Below are 20,525 nucleotides of genomic sequence, written 5' to 3'. Positions count from 1 at the left end.
TTTTCAACTCGAACGTGAAATCTGTGTTGTTATACGCCAGCGAGACGTGGTGTGTATCAGCGGAGAACACTCAAAAGCTGCAGGTCTTCATCAACCGATGCCTGCGGTATATAATTCGTGCCTGGTGGCCTCACAACTGGATCTCGAATGCCGAGCTCCATCGTCGATGTCATCAGAAGCCGATAGCAACAGAAATTCGAGAGCGAAAGTGGAGGTGGGTCGGCCACACACTTCGACGGGGCGGAAACGAAATCTGCAAGCAAGCGCTGGATTGGAATCCAGCAGGACATCGCAGCAGAGGCAGACCCAGGGGCTCATGGCGGCGGAGCCTCAATAAGGAAATTAAGCAAGTCGATAGAAATCTGACCTGGTCCCAGGTCAAGGCAAAAGCGAGCAGCCGCCCAGGATGGAAGTCTTTCACGTTGGCCCTTTGCACCGCTGGTGGTGCACAGGACCCTTAAGTAAGTAAGTAAGCAAGCAGAAATTGAGCGAGCCGTCCGTGATGTGCCAACCGACGTCGTAAACATGGATGTTTTTGCCGTAGATGCGCAAATGGTTCTCTCTGTGATGAGTAAAACCAAAGCATCATTTTCACCAGGTCCGAGTGTTATTCCATCTGGGCTTGGGGTTGAATCTATGTTGTTTGAGTCGCTGATAAATGAGAGATTGTTTGCTTCCTGCAAGCATTACATAAGTACATGTCAACATGGTTTCTTTCCTGGCCGCTCCGTGGAAACTAATATCGTCAGCTTTACGTCGTTCTGTATGGAAAATGTATGCAAGAAACTTCAAATGCCATCTACACTGGTCTTAAAGCTACGTTTAATAGAGTTGTGCACGACGTTCTGCTAGCCAAGCTAGAACAAATTGGATGTTCTGTTTCCTTCTGCAGCTGGCTTAGATCGTACCTCGTGCAACATGAAGTTACTGTATGCATCTGAAACTACTCATCGTACTGTTTCTCGAGCAGATCAGGAGTTCCACAGGGTAGCACTGTGGGACCACTGCTCTTCTCTTTATTTGTGAACGATGTAACGTTTATTCTACTACGTGGAGGTAAATTGATTTTTGCCGATGACTTGAAGATTTATCTAGTCGTTCGAGGCTATGCCGACTGTTTAGAACTACAAAACCTTCTTGAAATCTTTATTGATTGGTGTGAAAGTAATGTTATGGTCCTGTGCGTCTCAAAGTGCTGCGTAATTAGTTTCCGTCGAACTAGGACTGCCGTTTTGTTTGACTATAACGTTGCTGGGACTGCAGTTCAACGTGTCGATCACGTTAAAGACCTCGGTGTCATGTTGGATGAAAAGCTCACATACACTAGCCACTTCTCAACCACGATCGACAAAGCTAATCGTCAGCTTGGATTCATGTTCAAGATATTTAAGGAATTTCGTGATCCTCTGTAGTTTAAAGATCTTTACTGTTCATTGGTATTCTCTCTACTGGAATTCCTGTGTGTTGTCTGGAATCCCTACCAAGCAGTATGGAGTGGACGATTCGAAGCTGTTCAACGCAAATTCGTCAGATACGCATTGCGCTATCTTCCATGGAGTGACCTGCTAAATTTACCACCGTATGCTGACCGCTGTCGTTTACTGGGTTTGGATACTCTTGCTAAGCGACGAAACATATCGCAGGTCGTCATCGTTGCTAAAGTTTTGCTCGCAGAATATGATGTTCCTGAGTTACTGGCCAAAATTAATCTGTATGCTCCTGCCCGAACACTCCGTCCGAGAACCTTGCTACATGAAATAGTACATGCAACCAACTATGCTGCAAACAGTTCCTTTGTCGCCATGATTCATCAATTCAACGAAGCCTCTGACCTATTTGACTTTGACATCAATGCCTCCAGGTTTCGTCATCGTTTGCTGTCGGCCAATTTTTAATTTTTAATGAGTGACTACATTTAGATTTAAGTGTTTCATTGAGACTATCAAGTCAGATGGACTATCATAATAAGAAATAAGAGCCTAACTGCGATGATCGGCTTTCTTCGTTCTCTTCATAAAATTTCAATACAGTACTGTAACAGGTTGTATTGGCTATCGCACCGAGAAATGTTAATCCAAGAAGTTATTAACAAAAGAGAAAATCGACGAAGAGAATCTATCATTGCAATTAGCCCCTTATGAACGCTCACTGTCGACTTGACAGACTTAAGACACCATTACGTTAAATATTAAATGACTAATCATCAAAATCGACATTTTTTGGATATATGACGAATTTTACGCCAACTCGATAAATGGTTGGCATCATACTTACTGCATAGTTATTTTATAAAAAAAAATCTTGACCACCATTTGAAAAGGGCCGAACTTTTTTTTTTGAATATTTTCAACAAAAAAAAATTATAGCTCAAAATTGGTTAGTCCTATAAAAATGTTTGGATGGATTTGATTTGATTGAGGATGATTTGTAGAAAATTGTATGAGCTTTTATAAGAAATTATAAAAATAAATGTTATGACTTCACTTAAAACCAATACTTAAAAATTTAAAAATGAGTGTCTTACTTTTTCTACGGAAAGACAGACCATTTATCTACTTGTCATCCATTCATCCCAAGATGGACACTTTTAAAAGAAAGAAGTTATGTAAGAAACACTTTTTCATGTTTGCACTGAATGAAATCTAAGCAGATGAATATCATCCATAAGTGGACTTATTTCATCTAAACACACTTAAAAATTTTCGTCGAGATTCCAACAGACGAGTAATTCTGCAATTTATTTTGCTGAGATTCAGTCAAACAATTGCCGAGACTCAGCTATCAAATAACATTTTGATGAGATATCAGCTAACAAACAGATATTTTGCAGAGATATCAGCAAAAGTAAATGCCGAAGTAATCGGCTGTTGGAAATTTTACCGAGCTAGATTGAGTGTTTACATCTCCCAAATTAGAGCAAAACATTCCTGGCACGAAGCTTCTAACTTATAATGCAGGTTAAGCTAAGTGTACAATGATTTTTATTTGTGCGCGAATTAGAAATTACAAAATATTGAGAGACGGTTTTTTTTCCCTATGTTGGGACATAATACCACCGTACCATAACTTTGATCTTTTGTGGTGTATCCTCTTTTTATTTATGCCATAACGTAGTGGTAAGCCACTATTGTTTGAGGAACTACCACTACTGTTGTAAGCAATTATCCCAACCAGGTAATACATTCCTTATGAAATTTATTAGTTATTTATTATTAGCGTTGTTATGATGTACTTCGAAGGCATGGAAAATCATTTACATTCATTTGCCTCTAACTTTTTTCATTAACAGCATTCCGCAAAATGATCTATAGAACTTTTGTAGGTTTTGTTATTAGCTACAACTTTTGCTCATAACTCAAATCTGTATCTCTTATGCATCACGAACTAGAGCGGGCAGAACTTGTTACTGTTTTTCAGTGAATGTAAAATACATTAACTGAAAAACAATAGTGGCTTCTGTTCACTCTGGTTCGTCATGCATAAGAGATAAGAATTTGACTAGTTGACAAAAGTTGTAGCTAATATCAAAACCTACAAAAGCTCTTTACATTACATTGCACAATTCTGTTGAAGAAAAAAGTTAGACGCAAATGAATGTAAATGAATGCACGAAATGAATGCAAATGATTTTCCATGCCTGGTACTTCGTAGATTGGATACTAGCGACACTCACGACTCTTTTGAAATTTTCAGTCAGGTTACTTTCAGGAATAATGCTGGGGAGCAAACATTGATTCCAATCTAAATAATAATACAAGAAGCATAACTGTCACTATTCCTGGCCACGCCCATCTTTACCATAACTAGGGATAGGTATGGAGATGTTCCATGTAGTACTTACTTAACGAGAGGCTACTGACTTAGCGACACCTCCATAAGTGCTACGGAGTTGGAGGATTGGGTAGGGTTTTCGGTTAGCATTCGCCTCAAGTTGGTGATGCAACCAAAAGTATATATTGTTTATGTGTTGCTCATTTGATAGTCGACTATTGAAAGAAAATATTTATTTTATTAAGTAATCATGCATTTTAAAAGTCATGATGGAGAGTTTGGGATTAAACCCATGATTTTCTGCTCTTTAAGCAAAAATGATCCCTCCAATGAAATATAAGATAATGCAAATAGTATCCGAGGTTGATGGTTAATCTTAAATATACAAATTACGATGGCGATTTATTGTTCTGTGGAAGCGCTTGGGGTTAAATCTATGATTTTATGCTCAGTAAGCAATTCGCAATCCACAGCGCTTCGCGTCAAAGTACGATTAAGTTCTGTTTTGGTATGTAACGAATGATTAAGATACGCGATAATTCATGTATTTTCTAGGGTCGGTGGTTAATTTAAAATATAAAAAAAAAACTAATCGGTCAAGTGCCAAGCTTGCATGTTCGGTTGCGACATTTATGTTGTTAACGAATCATGCTCCAACATGCAAAAAAATCATAATGCATTACTCGTAGGCACCTAACCGTAAAACCGAGGAACATGCCTCACGCGATCGAGGTCATCCCTCTGGAAAATGGGAAACGATGAAAATAAATCTCGATTATTCCCTCGAAGGGACGCATCCACTCCCGCAAACAATGCTATGAAATGTTACAAATTGAGGTTTAATGGAGATTTATTTTTTCGTAACTTCCACTTGATCGGGGATCCAGTGGTTATGCTAGGGGTGCAACTCAATTGGTTCTGTACATTCCGTGGTATTACGTGGACCCTGATGGGGATATCTGAAGTTTAGCATAATTTTTCAAACTTTTTCCAGAATTTAACTTTAACTAACGGAAACACCAGCACTTTATTCTATCGAAGAAAAGACAAACGCAGAGCGAAAGCACAAACAATCTTTTGATGTGAGTAAAGTTAGGGTGTTCCCAATGGGAGTAGGAAGTTCGAAATATGAACTTTATAGTTATTTGAAATAGACCGACACAATTATCAACAAAATTGTAAAACAAGTTACTGTAAGCTACTTTGCTGAAGAGACCAATTGTCTATCACTAATTTTTCTGGATTGTAAAAAGTATTGTTGAATGACCTCTACATAATCGTTATTTTCTTTTAATTGAGGGGGTTAGAAGGAAAGGGGTGTAAGTGACTTTGATCGATTATCTTCATCGACTTTCTCTTTTGATAGCCACAGCTTTATAAACAGATTTTGCGCTATTTCTGCCACATAGTATGATAAAGGAGGTTCTCATCTAGCATCCAGAATGGCACACGAATCAAGGAATGTGTTTGCAGCTGAATAATTAACAAAAGAGAAAGTCGATGGAAAGAATCGATCAAAATCACTTACACCCCTTTCCTTCTAATCACCTAAATAACCTTTTTATACAACTATTTTTTTAAAGTACTTTCAGGACTTATGATGGCGCTTATGTTGGCTCAACAGATCAACTTACTATCTTTTTGAGAATGAAAGTTGTAAACGATTTTTGATAGAAAATTTAAGGTTAAGCGATCACAGCGCACTGAGGTTTAGTACTCTTAAGAACATTCCATTCAGGAAAACACCAGCTTGTGATAGGGGAAATGGATGTAATGTCAGCCTAAATGCCCCTAATTTGGACTAAAAAACCCTAAAAAAAGACCTCTGTGCAATAGCGACCAAAAATATCCATTAGTACCGTCCCAATGACGCGTTCATCTGGTTCATCTAGATAAAATTGATAAATAGCAGATTTTTAGCGATGGGCCCAATCTAAGATCCTTAGGCCAACATTAGAGCCATTTCGCCTATGTCGAAGATTTCAGCATATATGTACACTGGTGGAAATGAATATACCTTAAGGACAATTGAAAAAGCATGTCCCTGGTGAATTCCAGGATTGTAGCGAAATTAAAACCATTTGTTTAGCAGGCAATCTATCGTGCTATAATATGAGCCGCAGAAAGACTCAATTGGATCAGGGTTGCTTCCACTCACTTGCTATAAAAAAATATTTTTCGGGATTATGCAATCATTAGATGTTATAATGATATGTTGTTCTTGTAAGTAACAAGAAGAGGGTGTAAAGTATGTGTTTGACTCATAAAACCTGTCAATTCCACTTTCAGAGCGTCACAATGAGCGATCCTATGATTCGTGAGCGTTCACTCAGAGTGAGCGCTCACGAGTCGTAAAATCGCTGATTGTGACGCACTGCAAGCAATATTGACAGATTTTACGTGTCAAACATATACTTCATGGCCTCTTCTTGTAACTTACAAGTCCTTTTTAGCATTATACTATTTCATGAATTCATAATTCCGAAAAACATTTTTTTATAGCAAGTGAGTGGAAGTAACCCTGAATTGGATAATGTGCGTTATATGATTTTGTATACATTAAGGCGTTTGTGCGAGAAGGTGCCTATGTGCAACTGTTTTCGACTTAAAGCTATTATTTAGGTATATTATTTCGTCAGTTCTCAACGGATTTTGATGAAACAATTGATTTTAATTACTAGTGTAAATAACGACTTTGGCAATACTTTTACCTATTATGTCACCTCCGGCTTGGTACTGTGCATTTACCAACTAGGCTATCTGAGGCTCACAAATTCCAAAAGGTTCATAATACAAAATATTTCGAACGGTAAGCAAACTGACACATTAGATTCTTTTTATCGACGAATTATATTTACAGTCATGACTTAAACATCCCTATATCATCACCATAATGAACAAGTTTCCATTTCGGCCGTAATAAAAAACCGTCGATGCTTTTGTTTCTTTACACTGAAATTGCAAATGATTGGCCTCAAACACACTCAAAGGCTATCATTATATTGTTTAATAACGATTTGCACGTAAATGATATCACCAGACCCCTTTCTTTAACGCTAGACATGTAGTCACAATCTGTATGTATTAGTTACCGGCGAGGGAGCGAATGTCTCTATTTGTACTCTCAAGAACCGTTAGTATACGCAAGCAACACGCTGGCAATGCGTATGCGCATATGCTAGCATGGCGCCATTTGGAGGGAAGATACCGGCGGCACGGTAAGGACGACGTGTTGCGACGACGGTGGAGTCTCCCATGACGATGGACAACTACCAATGCAATATCTATCATAAACGATGATATCAACAAAAACATACAGAAAGGTACACTAGGCAATCGTTGACGGTGGCTTATTTTTGAAAAGGGAGAACGGTGTTTATTTGTAAGACATTGTATGCGCGATAAACTATTGAGAGCTTGGCGATTTGTGTCAGACAAAACAAAACGAACGTCGTGCATCAGAGACAAAAATGGACTGATAAGTTGTTCTGCATTCCAGAAAGAAGTTGGTAAGCTAATTCCCACAAAATGGCATATCAATCATCTTCGTAACAAGATTGGTTGGGGCCTTTCTTAGCTTAGTCGGTAAAGTCGCAGCTACAAAGCAAGACCATGATGCTGGAGGTGGCTGGGTTCGATTCCCGAATTCTAGGAATTTTACGGGTTGGAAAATTTCTCGACGGGCATAGAGTATCATTGGCAAAAATGGTACAGGCATCGAATGCTCTCAATTAACAACTGTGGTAGAGCATCTAGAACACTAAGTTGAGAGCACGCAATAATTTAAATCTGCGATAAGCAATAAGCTTGAAATGCGAATAAGAAGAAGAAGACAAGGTCCCTTATGCATGCATGCAAAAAACGGCGTCTGAAGGACATTTTTTTCCCCTCTGTTCGGGACCTAACACCACTGCGACCAGTAATTTGATCTATTATAGTATATCCCGTGTCCTTAGTTCAGTGCATGTCGTATTACTCCATCACTATTGAGAAATGATGAAGTCTTCGATTTTTTTTACAGTTGTTATTCTTGGATTTATCGAAAGGATCCGACTCAAATTGAAAGGTCCCGCTATTTATACCCTTCGGAGTGTTGGAACACCCTCCAAAGGCGCGCCCCTTTGTCACTCAAAATTGGATTCCTTATCAACAAAACTAAGCAATGACACCGATAATGGCCATGCATCAGAACCCTAGTCTTAACCACTTCAAACTTAGGGAACAACGAATAGAAGATTAGGAATCACATAGATGAAGACTAACTAACTATTTTTTTCCTTGTTTCAAGATCATCTTCGGTGGACAAAACCGGGTCTTGTCACTATCAACAAGGCATAAAAAGTAACAAGGACTAAGATGTGTTCCTTTGATTACTGAAAAATCCTGTTCCCCTAGTTTGAAGTAGTCAGGACCAATGCTGCAAAATCTCGACAGTACACGGTGATATTGACAATTCTGCTTTGGTCACTCATTTGAGCTAGCAGTCATAGTCAAGGCAAACCATGTCAATTGTCAATGACAATGGTGTCAGTGACGAACATGTGCATTTTTGTTTATTTGCTAAATTAGTAACGAAATTAAATTACTTGAGCAAAACAATTACATGGATCCATTTCAGTGAACAAGTATCTACGTCCTGAGCTACTTGGATAACAATAATGTGACACAGAATGTACTAAATTACACTTTTTGTTACCAGGTGAATCTTTGTCATTGACGAAAAAATGAATGAGATTTTGACGAAGGTTTTTTTGAGGATCAAGTCTGTCAGTGACTATGTGACGAACAATTTTGTCAATATCGAACGAAAGTCTGTCAATGACAATGACAAATCTCAGCACTGGTCAGGACTAGGAATTAGTGGTAGATCTTACATCCCGTAACGTACAACGAAAAGGTGATCTATCCACGTTACGGGGTTGTCTGAAGGACATACATATTTTATCCAAGCTACAACGATCAGGTAAATAATGTGTCCAAAAGATCTGATGGTGTATTCGATAAACATGGCACACATGAACAGCTGCAACTTTTGAATCATTATTCCAAATAACATTACATTTCCTAAAAAGATTCTTTAGATAGTACTCAACATGTAAACAATATGTCATGATTCAAAAACGAGCTTTGACTTGGGTTTTATTCAATAATACGTCAAGTTGTCTTATACATTTTGTACAGTGGCGAAAAACTATATTTAGCTAGTTTTTACTTATTGTTTCCATTCCTTGTTCAATTATTTAACAGATTATGAATCTTTAAAGTGTGATAGAATATCCTGTTATTGTATGGCATAGAAGGATTGATTTTTCATTTGTTGATTGAGTAACGCTGGTGGTGTAGTGGTACGCGTGATTGCCTCTCACCTTAAAGGGACTGGGTTCAATCCCAATCGGTGTCACCGGGATTTTCTGAGGCATAAAATCTCTGATTGGTTCCCAAGTCCATGAGTTGATGGGTCGATTGGTGGTAGGGTTCAGGTGTGGGAGCTGCCTCCCTGGCGTCGGTACCATTGGTACTCAGTACGGAAACCAAGATCGACGGAAAACAAATCAAGGAAAAAAAATTGTTGATTGTTCATTGAAGGGTTTAGATTTTTCAAGTCATAATGAGCCATAATTTGTAATTTCTCACCAACTGCACAATATTTGTTAATACAATATTAAAAAAAAAGAAGGGTCTGTGCCTAGGGGCACGAACGGAAGCTTGACGTAGGACCGCTAGTGGACGGAATATATGTGAAGAGCATTTAGTTCTTTCAATTGATCAATTATCTATTATCTAAACTCTTTCCGTATTTGAATTGTAGGCGTACCAAATTAGTAGTATTTTTTTTCAAAGAGAAAGTTGATGAAGAAAATCAATCAAAATTACTTGCACCCCTACTTCCAAGTTTGGTTACAAGATTACAACTCTGGAGAGCATTTTGTGTAGTCGTTGGGGGCTTGTGGTTCTGAATATGAACAAACAAGCACAGATAAATTCTATTCCAACTCTTTACTGAAAAGGGCCGTTTTATTGAAGAGGACATCCATGGCCACTTACGCTTGGCGTGTTTAGTGTAGGTGACAGCATCACGGACCTCATTTTCCAGGAACACCTTCAGCACACCTCGTAGATACGTTTGACACCACCACGGCGAGCCAGACGACCGATGGCGGTTATCTCGAAGAACTTTGCGATGACGCTTGGCGCCGCCTTTACCAGACCTTTTCCTCCTTTGCCACGGCCAGTCAATTGTTGCTTGTTAGTTGTGAAGGAGTGGACTAGCCACCACCTTCCTACTGCTGCTATTGCTGTTCACCACGCCGTCCGAAGCGAAAATGAGCTAATGCCATACAGCAGCGCTCTTTTATATCTTTTCAGGTTAAAGCAGAATAATGTGCAACCAAGTGGTATAAAAGCTAAAAAGACTCCTCCCATTATGAGTAGTTTACTATCGACACTGGCTCTTTTTCTTTTGCGTACACGGCGAATGAGAACGACCCAAATTTGAGTTTAGTTCACTCATAATCGCCAAAAGTGCAGGAGCTCAGCGATGAGTAAATTTGTCTCATGGTTTCCTGTAGAAAACCTAAAAAATCTACCAGAAAATGGGGAAATTGACAAAAAAAATTATTCAGTCTCGGAGAAGTACCAATAGACTGAGTGAATCCAATCTTATCTTTTCTCAAATTCGGGAATTTTTCCCTGGAAAATCCTGGAAAAACCTGGGAAAACATGAGGCAAATTTACTCATCGCTGAGTTTCTGCACTTTATTTCTTATTTCTGAGATAACTAAACTCAAATTTGGGTCGATCTCATTCGCCGTGATATCACCTTGAAAGATATCGGAGCCGGTGATTGGCGTGATTACCTCTCACCCCAGCAGGCCTGGGTCCAATCTCAGTCGGCGCCACCGGCATGTTCTAAGGCATAACATCTCTGATCACGCCTTCCTTCGGGAAGTAAAGCCGTTGGTCCCCGGTTGAGTTGATGGGTCGAATGGTAGGGTCCAGATGTGGAAGCTGCCTCCCTGGCGTCAGTAGCATTGGAGCTCAGTACGGAAAACAAATCTCACGTCACTTTTCAATAGGTCCTATCTACATTGATCAACTCTCTTCATCGACACTCTCTTTCGTAAATAACTCGGCTTCACAAATGTTTCCTGCCGTCTTCGTCGAATTAGATGCTAGATTGTTGCTTCTTCCATCGAAAATATCCGGCCGTGGCGATTCAAAGTTGATCAAGGTTGATCAAAATAATTTGTACCCCTGCTTCCAGTTTGATTACATGAGCATTTTGTGTGGTTGTTGGTTCTAAATATGGACAAACAGGCAGATGAATTCTATTCCTACTCTTTACTGTAATAAGCTTGGTGGCCCTGAAAAGAGCCGTTTTGTTGCCAAAGTTGGCGATGATTTAACCTCCGAAACCAAACAGAGTGCGTCTCTGTCACTTCAAAACGTAGATGACATCCATGGCCGCTTACGCTTGGCGTGTTTAGTGTAGGTGACAGCATCACGGAACTCATTTTTCAGGAACACCTTCAGCACACCTCGTAGATCAGACCGGAGATACGTTTGACACCGCCACGGCGAGCCAGACGACGGATGATGGATATCTCGAAGAATTTGCGTTTGGTTCTGAATATGGCGATGAGTGTGCAAAATATTACGCAATTCCATCCTCCTTATTTGCACGCGCCCGAGGATCGGTGGCGAATGCTACTTCGACTTGTTTCGTCTACTTACTACTCTCTGACGACTGTGCTGGGGAAGCAGCATATGCATGTAGGTAATTGGTGGATTTGTTAGTTAATTCGACGCTTTTGGACAATGCTGGACATTTACCAGTTTTTCAATAGTTTCTTGTTGAAAATCAACATTCGATGACATATTTCTGATCGATTGGTGATAAAATTATTGAAATTGGACCAGGGGCAGCTGAGTTATTAACGTTCAAAATCTTTCTTAATTTGTTACATATTCCATTTTTGGTTTTCACAAAGTGTACCCCATATAGAAATCAAAGACTGTACAAACAATTTTAGACAGCATGCTGTTCTCATGACTATTACTGGAGATAACGCACTTCTCAGACCTTCATAAAAATTACATGTGTACGGTATGGACTAAAAAATCTTCACTGAACATTTCAAGTCAATTGGTATAATATTTATTTATTTATTTATTTATTTATTTCGTCATGCAAATTAGACCGAAACTTCAGTAAAATATTTCACCGAAGTCAGTGATGAAGCTGGTTTACAGACCTGCCGGTAAAAATGTTTACCGTTTTCGTTAAATTAAAATTAAATTACCGACATTCGGTCATTTCATTTGCAGTTTTCAGCAATAAAGCGGAAAATACCGGAACATCTATAATTATTAGCATTACCGATCTAAGACGGTAATTTTTTTACCGTTTGTTTTTTGTAAAAAGAAGAAGAAAGCGCATACATTATACAAATAGGAAAAAAAGCAACTGAGGATTTGCAGAACTATCACAACATACACACTTAGAAAAAATCACCGACTTCGGTAATTCATTTACCGAATTCTCTACAGCTACAGCTGAACGGTCGGTAATGTTTTCGGTAATCGAGAACATTACCGAAAAATCTGTAAACTGGATCAGCAAAATTATCTGTCAAATTTACCGAACGATTGATAACGTTTACCGATGTGCATTGCTTGATTTGTAGTCCACTTTACCGAAGAACTGTAATTTTGAGGCAATATGCAAACCAAAAATTACCGAGAGATCTGTAATCTTTTAAAAAGATAACCGACTCAACTGTAATTTGCTTTACTTTTGTTTCAAGGTGGCGGACAATTTCAAAACGAACTTTTGCCCCATCTTACTCTACTCTCCATTCTTCATTCTTTATTCCTTTATTTAACGTCGGTCTCTGTTCCGCAATCTAGTGCCCAGTGATGGCAAAATCATCAATCAATTGATATTTTTCCGCTCTCATGCGCTCTAAATATCACGCGTGATATTGGAACAAAATATCATGCTTGATATTGATTTTACAAGCTCCTTTGATGTTGCGAAACTATTCACAGCGTGCAAAAATCAAGCTAAGAGTTGACTCGACGCAAAAATGATTCCGTTGCACATCGGTTTTCTTAGTAAGAGAAAGTGTAGTTTGCTATCTCTTATTACTTTTCACCGATGGCAGACACGAAGTGACTGCTGCCAGCCATTATGGAAGCTTCGGTTGCGTTCGGGTGTAAAGCAAAAATCATGAAATTAAATCTCACCACACTTTGTTGAGATTTGCAGCTGGTGAGTTTTGTAAGCTTGATATTCTGAGCTGCGATATCACAGCTTGCAAAATCAACCGCAGTTGTTTGCTTGTTGATTTTTATCTACGAAAATCAAGCGTGATCTTGGGCGTTGGTGAGATTTGATTTTTTTATATTTTCCCAACACTGCTAGTGCCAATCACCGACGGACATCGGTTGCCATCCATTGACGGCAATTTATTTATTTATTTCTTCATCAACAGGCTTCTTGGGCCCAATGATGGATAAGTTGTTGCCAATGAACTAAATTAATATACATTAAAACTACACATATGTTTCAAATTATCTAAAAATATCAAGAAATCTAGCACGTAGCAAGTCACGCGGAACGTTAAAATCAAATTGACTGGCAACCCGGTTGAAAACTCTCTGTATCCCAGAAATGGTACTGTTCATTCCGTAATTGGTGCGGTGAGGTTGAGGTCGTAGCATCGCATTGTTCCGTAGAGATCTTTTTCGCACATACAAGTTGATTCGTTGTAGGATTTTAGGACAATCAACTCGACCCAGCAAGACATCAGAAACCAGCATAGCCTTAGCAACGTCTCTTCGTGTACTAAGTGTATCCAGACGAATTAGCTGACATCGGTGCTCGTAATTTGGGAGACGAAATGGATCCCGCCATGGTAGAAGTGCGAATCGAACAAACCGCCGTTGCACTAATTCTATTCTCTCAATTCCTTTTCGGTAGTGAGGGCTCCAAACAGTCGAACAGTACTCCAATACACAAGCGTGCACAGGAATCTTGTCAAGGAGGGGCAATTTTTTTCTTCTATTATGCATTTAATATGGGGATGGGGAGTACTCCAAAGTGCGTTGTGGATGCTGTTGTCCACCCACCACTGTTTGCCTGCTGTTAAATTTAGCTAATTTTATTTATTTTTTGCTCCGGTTCACCTTCTTCAATGCAAACTGCTTTCAGACAGCCAATGGAATTGGCAACTTAATCCCTTCTTCTTCTTCTTCTTCTTCTTCGCATTTCAAGCTTATTGCATATCGCATATTAGCTTATTGCGTGCTCTCAACTTAGTGTTCTAGATGCACTTCCACAGTTATTAATTGAGAGCTTTCGATGCCTGTACCATTTTTGCATTGGTATAATTGTGTGGCAAGTCCAATCATACTTCTATGCCCAGGGAAATCGAGAAATTTTCCAACCCGAAAAATTCCTCGAACGGACCGGGAATTGAACCCAGCCACCTCCAGCATGGTCTTGCTTTGTAGCTGCGCCTTTACCGACTGAGCTAAGGGAGGCAGCTTAATCCCACCATTATCAATATACCTGATGACAATCACCAACTGCTCGTGGCAGCCACAATCGCTCGTATCATCTGCAATGATTGCAACTGGTTTTTCTCGCAAGGTTTTCGCAATGTTCCGCAACTTGATGCCGAACATTCAACATGCTTTAAAGATGTTATATAGGACAATCCCGAAATTATTGCAACGCACCTTAACAACTGTAACTTTTTAACCACGGTAACAAATGACAGAATTTTCAGAGAGGAATTCTTTGTAAGACAACAATAGACCAAGGTTCAATGGCAAACTAATACCACCTTTTCAATTGGGGAATCCAAAAGCTGTTTTTAAACTTTGTACGATTGCAAAAAAGTCCATCCTCAGAATTCCTTGAGGGTCTTTTCGAAATTTTTAGAACTCTATGAGCTCTTTTGAAATTTTTCTCAGAAGTCCACTAGAATTATTTTTAGAACTCTTCTTGACTTTTACTCATAACACCTTGGAATTGAAATTTCCTTAAAGTTTCAGAAGAATTTCCTCAGTATTATCCAGAAATTATTCCCGGAATGAGCTAGAAATTATCGGTAGTCCCTAGAAATTTTCCTCAAAATCCCTTTGGAATTTCACTCAAAATTTAATTTTCTCGGTATTCTTTTCGGAATTATCTTGGAACTATCCGCAGGATTCACTAGAAATTATTCGAAGAATTTTCTTGGAATACTCCCAGAAATCCTGTCTTTTTCATTATCCTTGAGGTTATTCTCGGATGTTTTTAAGAACTCTCCTAAGATCTCTTTTGAAATTCATTTCAGAAGCCACTGGAATTATACTTAGAACTCTTCATGATTTTTCTCAGAACACCTTGGAACTGAAATTCATTTAGATTTTCAGAAATTTTTCCCGGAATGAGCTGGAAAGTATCCTCGGAATTCGCTTGAAATTTAGCTTAAAATTCCTTTGGAATTTCACTCAAAATTTGATTTTCTCGGTATTCTTTTCGAAATTATCTTGAAATCATCTGCAGGATGCACTAGAAATTCTCCGCAGTATTTTATTTGAATTCTCCCCAGACATATTTTGGAAATGTCCCAAGAATTGAATATCCTTGAGTTTCTTCTCGGAATATTATAGAAGTTTTTTTTTCTCAGTACACATTGGAACTGAAATTTTCTTAAAGTTTCAGAAGAATTTCCTTTGAATTCTTCAGATTTTTTTTCCAAGAATGAGCTTGAAATAATCCTCGGAATTCCCTTGAAATTTTCCTCAGCATCCCTTTGGAATTTCACTCAAAATTTGATTCTCTCATTATTATTTTCGAAATTATGTGGGAACTAACAGCAGGATTCACTACAAATAATTCGCAGAATTTTCATAGAATCATCCCCAGAAATCTTTTCTTCTGGAAATGTCCTCAGATTTCAATACCCTTGAGGTTCTTCTCAGAAGTCAAGTTTAAATTGTCCGTCTATTCACCAAAACGTTGTAGTTTTTCTACCAGATATGTTAAATAAGTTGCTCCTCCTTTCACCAGAACTGTGCAAATTCTACATCAGGAATTTTCAATTCAGGTTGCCCCCCTATGCAGCAAATTGTTGCAAATCTTACACCAGAAATTTTCAATACAAACTTGCCCCCAGAAAATTTCAATTGTCCAGAACGGTGCGAATTTTCCACCGTTAATGTTCAATAAAAATTGCTTCTCCAATCTTCTGATTGGTGCAGATTTCCGTTTTCCATTTTCCACCGGACATTTTCAATCGGTTTAGCATTCAGTGAAGCAGCTTCCCTCCAATCATCAGAAAGGTGCAAATTTTACACCAGAAATTATTATTAATGTTTGTTGCTCTATTCAGCAGAAGGATGCCAATTTAATACCAACATTTTTTTTTCCGAAAAGCTTGCCCATAACGGTGCGGTGTAATAAAGCAAAATTTTAAATAAAGTTTGTACCTTTATTTACCATACCAGTGGAAGTTTTTCACCAGAAATTTTCTGTTCATTTCAGAGAGTTCAGAGCGATGCAAATTTTGCACCAGAAATTTTCAATAAAGCATGCTCCTCCATTCACCAGAACAGTGCACCAAAAATTGTCAGTGAAGTTTGTTTCACTATGTACCTTTGTGGTGCAACTTTCAGGCTTTGCTTCTTCATGCACCAGAATAGTGTAAATTTTCCACCATAAATTTTCATTGAAGCTTAAACTCATCCGAACGATGGAAATTATGCTCCAGAAAAATGAATGAACCTTGCTTCTACATTCGCCACAGTGTAGCGGTCGTTCCACCATAAATTTTCAGTTAAGTGCACACCTCCAAATTTTTAGCGTGATTCAATTTTTACACCAGAGTTATTCATTTTGATAAGTCCCTCCATGCACAACCTAGATGATATTTTTACACCAGAAATATTAAATAAAAAGCTTTTTCTTCAATTTACCACCACGAAGGTGAATTTTTTCAACCTTAATTTTACCCTTCTTCTTTTAATCCTCCATGAACCACATTGAAAAAAAAAATTAACGCCGGAAATTTTTTGTATATACCACTGAGGTGTAATTTTTTGACCAAACAATTTCATTGAAGTTTGTTCCTTTATGCACTTTTGTGGTGCAATTTTCAGGCACCATTTCAAAGGAATTGACGCAATCAAAGGATTTCTGTGCCCTTATATTATGAAATGAAGTTATTTTACCTTCAAATCAAGTTGTCATAAAATTAAGCTTTTTATATTCTAATTTTGTAAATTTGAAAATAAAAAAATCTTACCCTCCTTGCCCCACCATGTGAACGCCAGTGGTCCAATGTCGACCGAACTACTGCACAGTAGAGCGCCTTTAGACAGTAAATGTCCGTGAACTCTTTTGTTAATCGGAAGATAAAGCCTAGAGATTTTGAAGCTTTATTCACTACGAACGACACGTGCTGCTTGAAGGTCAACTGGGAGTTGATGATAATTCCCAAGTCCTTGATTTCGTCACTCTTACCAGTGCTACTCCAGAAAATGAATAATCGTGGAGTTTTGGATCTTTCAGTCGAGAAAACGTAATAACTGAGCATTTTGCGGGAGCGAATGCATCAAGTTGTTGTAGAAACTGAGTGTCAGCCTCAGAACGAATCTTGAAATATAGCTTGAAGTCATCAGCAAACGAAAGCCTTGGTCCATCCAGCACTGCATTGACATCGTTGAAGTATAAAAGGAAGATGCGGGGTCCAAGATGACTTCCCTGCGGAATCCCTGACGTGATTGGAAATGAAGCTGAAGTGGATTCGCCGATGACTACTTGCGAGTGACGACCGTTCAAGTAGGACTGGAACCAATCCAAAAGAGTTCCATGAATTCCAAGCTTTTCAAGCTTCGCTATAGCAATTTGATGGTTGACCTTATCGAATGCTGCGGATAAGTCCAAATATAGTACATCCGTTTGTGCTCGTTCAAGCATACTGTCGGTTACGTAAGAAGTGAGACATAAAAGGTTTGACGCGGTTGAACGACCGGGAATGAAACCATGCTGGTCTGGGCTTAAAAATTGCTTGCAATGAAAGAATAATTGGTCCATCATGGGATGGAAAATCATTTACATTCATTTCGTGCATTAATTTACATTCATTTGCCTCTAACTTTTTTCATCAACAGAATTCCATAAAATAGTGTTTGAAAGTTTTGTAGGCTTTGATATTAGCTACATCTTTTGTAAGCAACTCAAATCTGTATCTCTTATGCATGATGAATCTGAGCGATAAGAACCCACCATTGTTTTTCAGTGAATGTAAATTGCATTCACTGAAAAAAATACCATGTTCTGTCAGCTCTATTTCGTCATCCATAAGAGATACAGATTTTAGTTATTAACAAAAGTTGTAGTTCATATCAAAAGCTACAAAAGCTTTATACATCATTTTACGGTATTCTTTTGATGAAAAAAGTTAGAGGCAAATGAATGTTAATGAATGCACGAAATGAATGTAAATGATTTTCCATCCCTGATCACAACAAGCTCAAAGAGTTTGGAAACAGCGCATAACGAGGATATTCCGCGATAATTATCAACATTTTTTCCTATCGCCGTTTTTGTGTACCGGGAACATGTATACACGTTTCCAGCAGGACGGAAACACTCCAGATGAAAGCGACAAGCTGAAGATCACTTGAAGTGCTCGAGCAAGCTGACAATGCAGTTCTTCAAAAACACCGACGGAATTCCAATTGAATGTGCAGGAAGGCAGCTTCCACACCTGCGTAGGATATCGCACCCATTTAAACACACATGGGCCGGGACCAACGGCTTTACTTCTCTTCCGATGGAAGACGGGACCAGAGATTTGTATGCCTCAGAAAAATCCAACAGACCTCGGCTGGGATTGAACCCAGACCCATTGGGGTGAGAAAGCAGTCACGCTTACCACTACACCACCGGCGCCGGCTACAATAGTTCAGTGCATTTGAGTTCATTGTTGAATTCTTGTAAACCGAACCAAATGAGATGCAAATACACGACAAATCCGCGAAAATCGCAAAAACGGCGAAGTCGTGAGATCCACGTGGATGTGCCCTGGGAAATCGAGGAAATTTCCAGCCCGAATGATTTTCTATACCGGATCGGTAACTAATACCGTGGTCTCCATCCCCACACAGATGCTTTTTAATTGCTTTCTATTCCTGCACCATTTATGCATTCGTATACTCTGTGGCAAGCACAATAACCCTCACGCCTTGGGAAGTCGAGAAATTCAAACTCGCCACCTTTACTGACAATAGGCTCTCGGGGCATCCATGCTACAATCCACCTACCTTCTTCAATATCGCCTTCCAGCAATTCTGCAAGCTCATCCTTTGGGAGGGTACCGTCGGCCGCATTTGGATTGTAGTTTGGAATTTCCTGACTTGTGTTGCAACCCATTGTGAGAGATAATGTGTATCACCGCCAAAACTGTGCTATTTCCATTCAAAACAACTCACACACCGATACTAAAGCATTTTCATTCTTCCTATTTCCACGCCGATCAGATATCCTGCTTTTCTTAAATTATCAATTTTCGTTTCACATCTTCATATTGCAGCCCACCACGAAACCAGATTCACTTTTATATTCTTTTTTTTTTTCTTCAAAACAGTCATCAATCACGAATCGAATTGGATTCCTTTTTGCTGACGAGGTGAAAGTACTAGCCAGCAAACGAAAGGAAACCAAATTCGACCAAACAATTTCACTTCTCGCACTGGTCTTCTCCAGGTGAGCGAATCTTCTTTTCGCGGTTTGAATGACGTGTGAAATACGCGCATCAATTCGATCAAATAGATCAGGACGAAATGACTCGTTTGAGGTGTGGCGCGATAGGTGACTTAAAAATCGATAGCAATTCCAGGGGATGTATTTTTCAGCCGTTGAAGGTATAATAACGGTCTGCTTACAGCACGATTACTTTGTTACGTTGCGAACAAAAAATAACATTATTTATTCAAGGTTATTTTAATTACCATCATTCTTTGTGTATCTACAACAGTATTAACAAGGCATCACAAGAATTTTCACTTCGGTTAGCACATTTTCCACATACCGATATCATTAACTTCCGCTGGTAACAAACTGGCATAAACTTCGAATTACAACTTCCGCCGTTTTACACCTCAGTCAACTATAATCCTAAAACCGAAGTCTATTATGTCCCGCCGCGGCCACACTCACACTATATCGCATAGGAATAGCTTCACATTGCAAACAAAAAATCATTGCACATTTGCTTATTGATTACCCGTCATCGCCGTCGTCGTCTTCGCCATCGTGGGTACCCAGAATGCGATGATGATTATGATGCTCCCACAGGTCTACATATCCCCGTGACCGACAGCACTACTGATATCCATAGGAGTTGCACTTACACGCGATCCTAACTAACCTCGACCGAAACCAACTCCAGGAGAACAGCCAGCGCACCGTTTACAACAACACACGCTCGGAACCGAACCTGCAGCCCATCTGAATGTGGACTCGACCAACAATGAGTTCTTTGTTACGAGGCACTTGCTACAACAGCTGCTACTCCTGCTGCTGCAGACGGTTGTTTAGCCAGGAGTAAACAGTCGGCATGGTGATCGGAATCGGAACATTATTGGTTCCGCCAAACGGAGACGTGAGGTGGAAGGTGCGACCGGTCTCTATTTGAATTACACCTTGCCTACAAGCCTTCACGTTACCCACCCCGGATCCACAATACAACTGA

The 20,525-nt window shown here is 39.2% G+C and overlaps 1 protein-coding gene across 1 annotated transcript in view; it reads right to left on the bottom strand.

Moving 5' to 3' along the window:
* Positions 1-19,271, bottom strand: part of igl (igloo) — a 354,198-nt gene extending 334,927 nt beyond the window's left edge. The window contains exon 1 of the mRNA XM_065233773.1: positions 19,096-19,271. Coding sequence (XP_065089845.1) covers positions 19,096-19,204 — 109 coding nt within the window. The 5' untranslated portion in view covers positions 19,205-19,271. The remainder of the gene's footprint in view (positions 1-19,095) is intronic.
* Positions 19,272-20,525: the final 1,254 nt, after the last annotated feature.

The sequence above is a fragment of the Ochlerotatus camptorhynchus genome, unplaced genomic scaffold, assembly GCF_037179485.1.
Source record: "Ochlerotatus camptorhynchus isolate MF236.1 unplaced genomic scaffold, CSIRO-AGI_Acam_v1.1 ptg000416l, whole genome shotgun sequence".
In the NCBI taxonomy this organism is placed as follows: domain Eukaryota; kingdom Metazoa; phylum Arthropoda; class Insecta; order Diptera; family Culicidae; genus Ochlerotatus; species Ochlerotatus camptorhynchus.
Note: the sequence above shows the minus strand (reverse complement) of the source record. Positions and strands in the feature narration are given on the sequence as shown.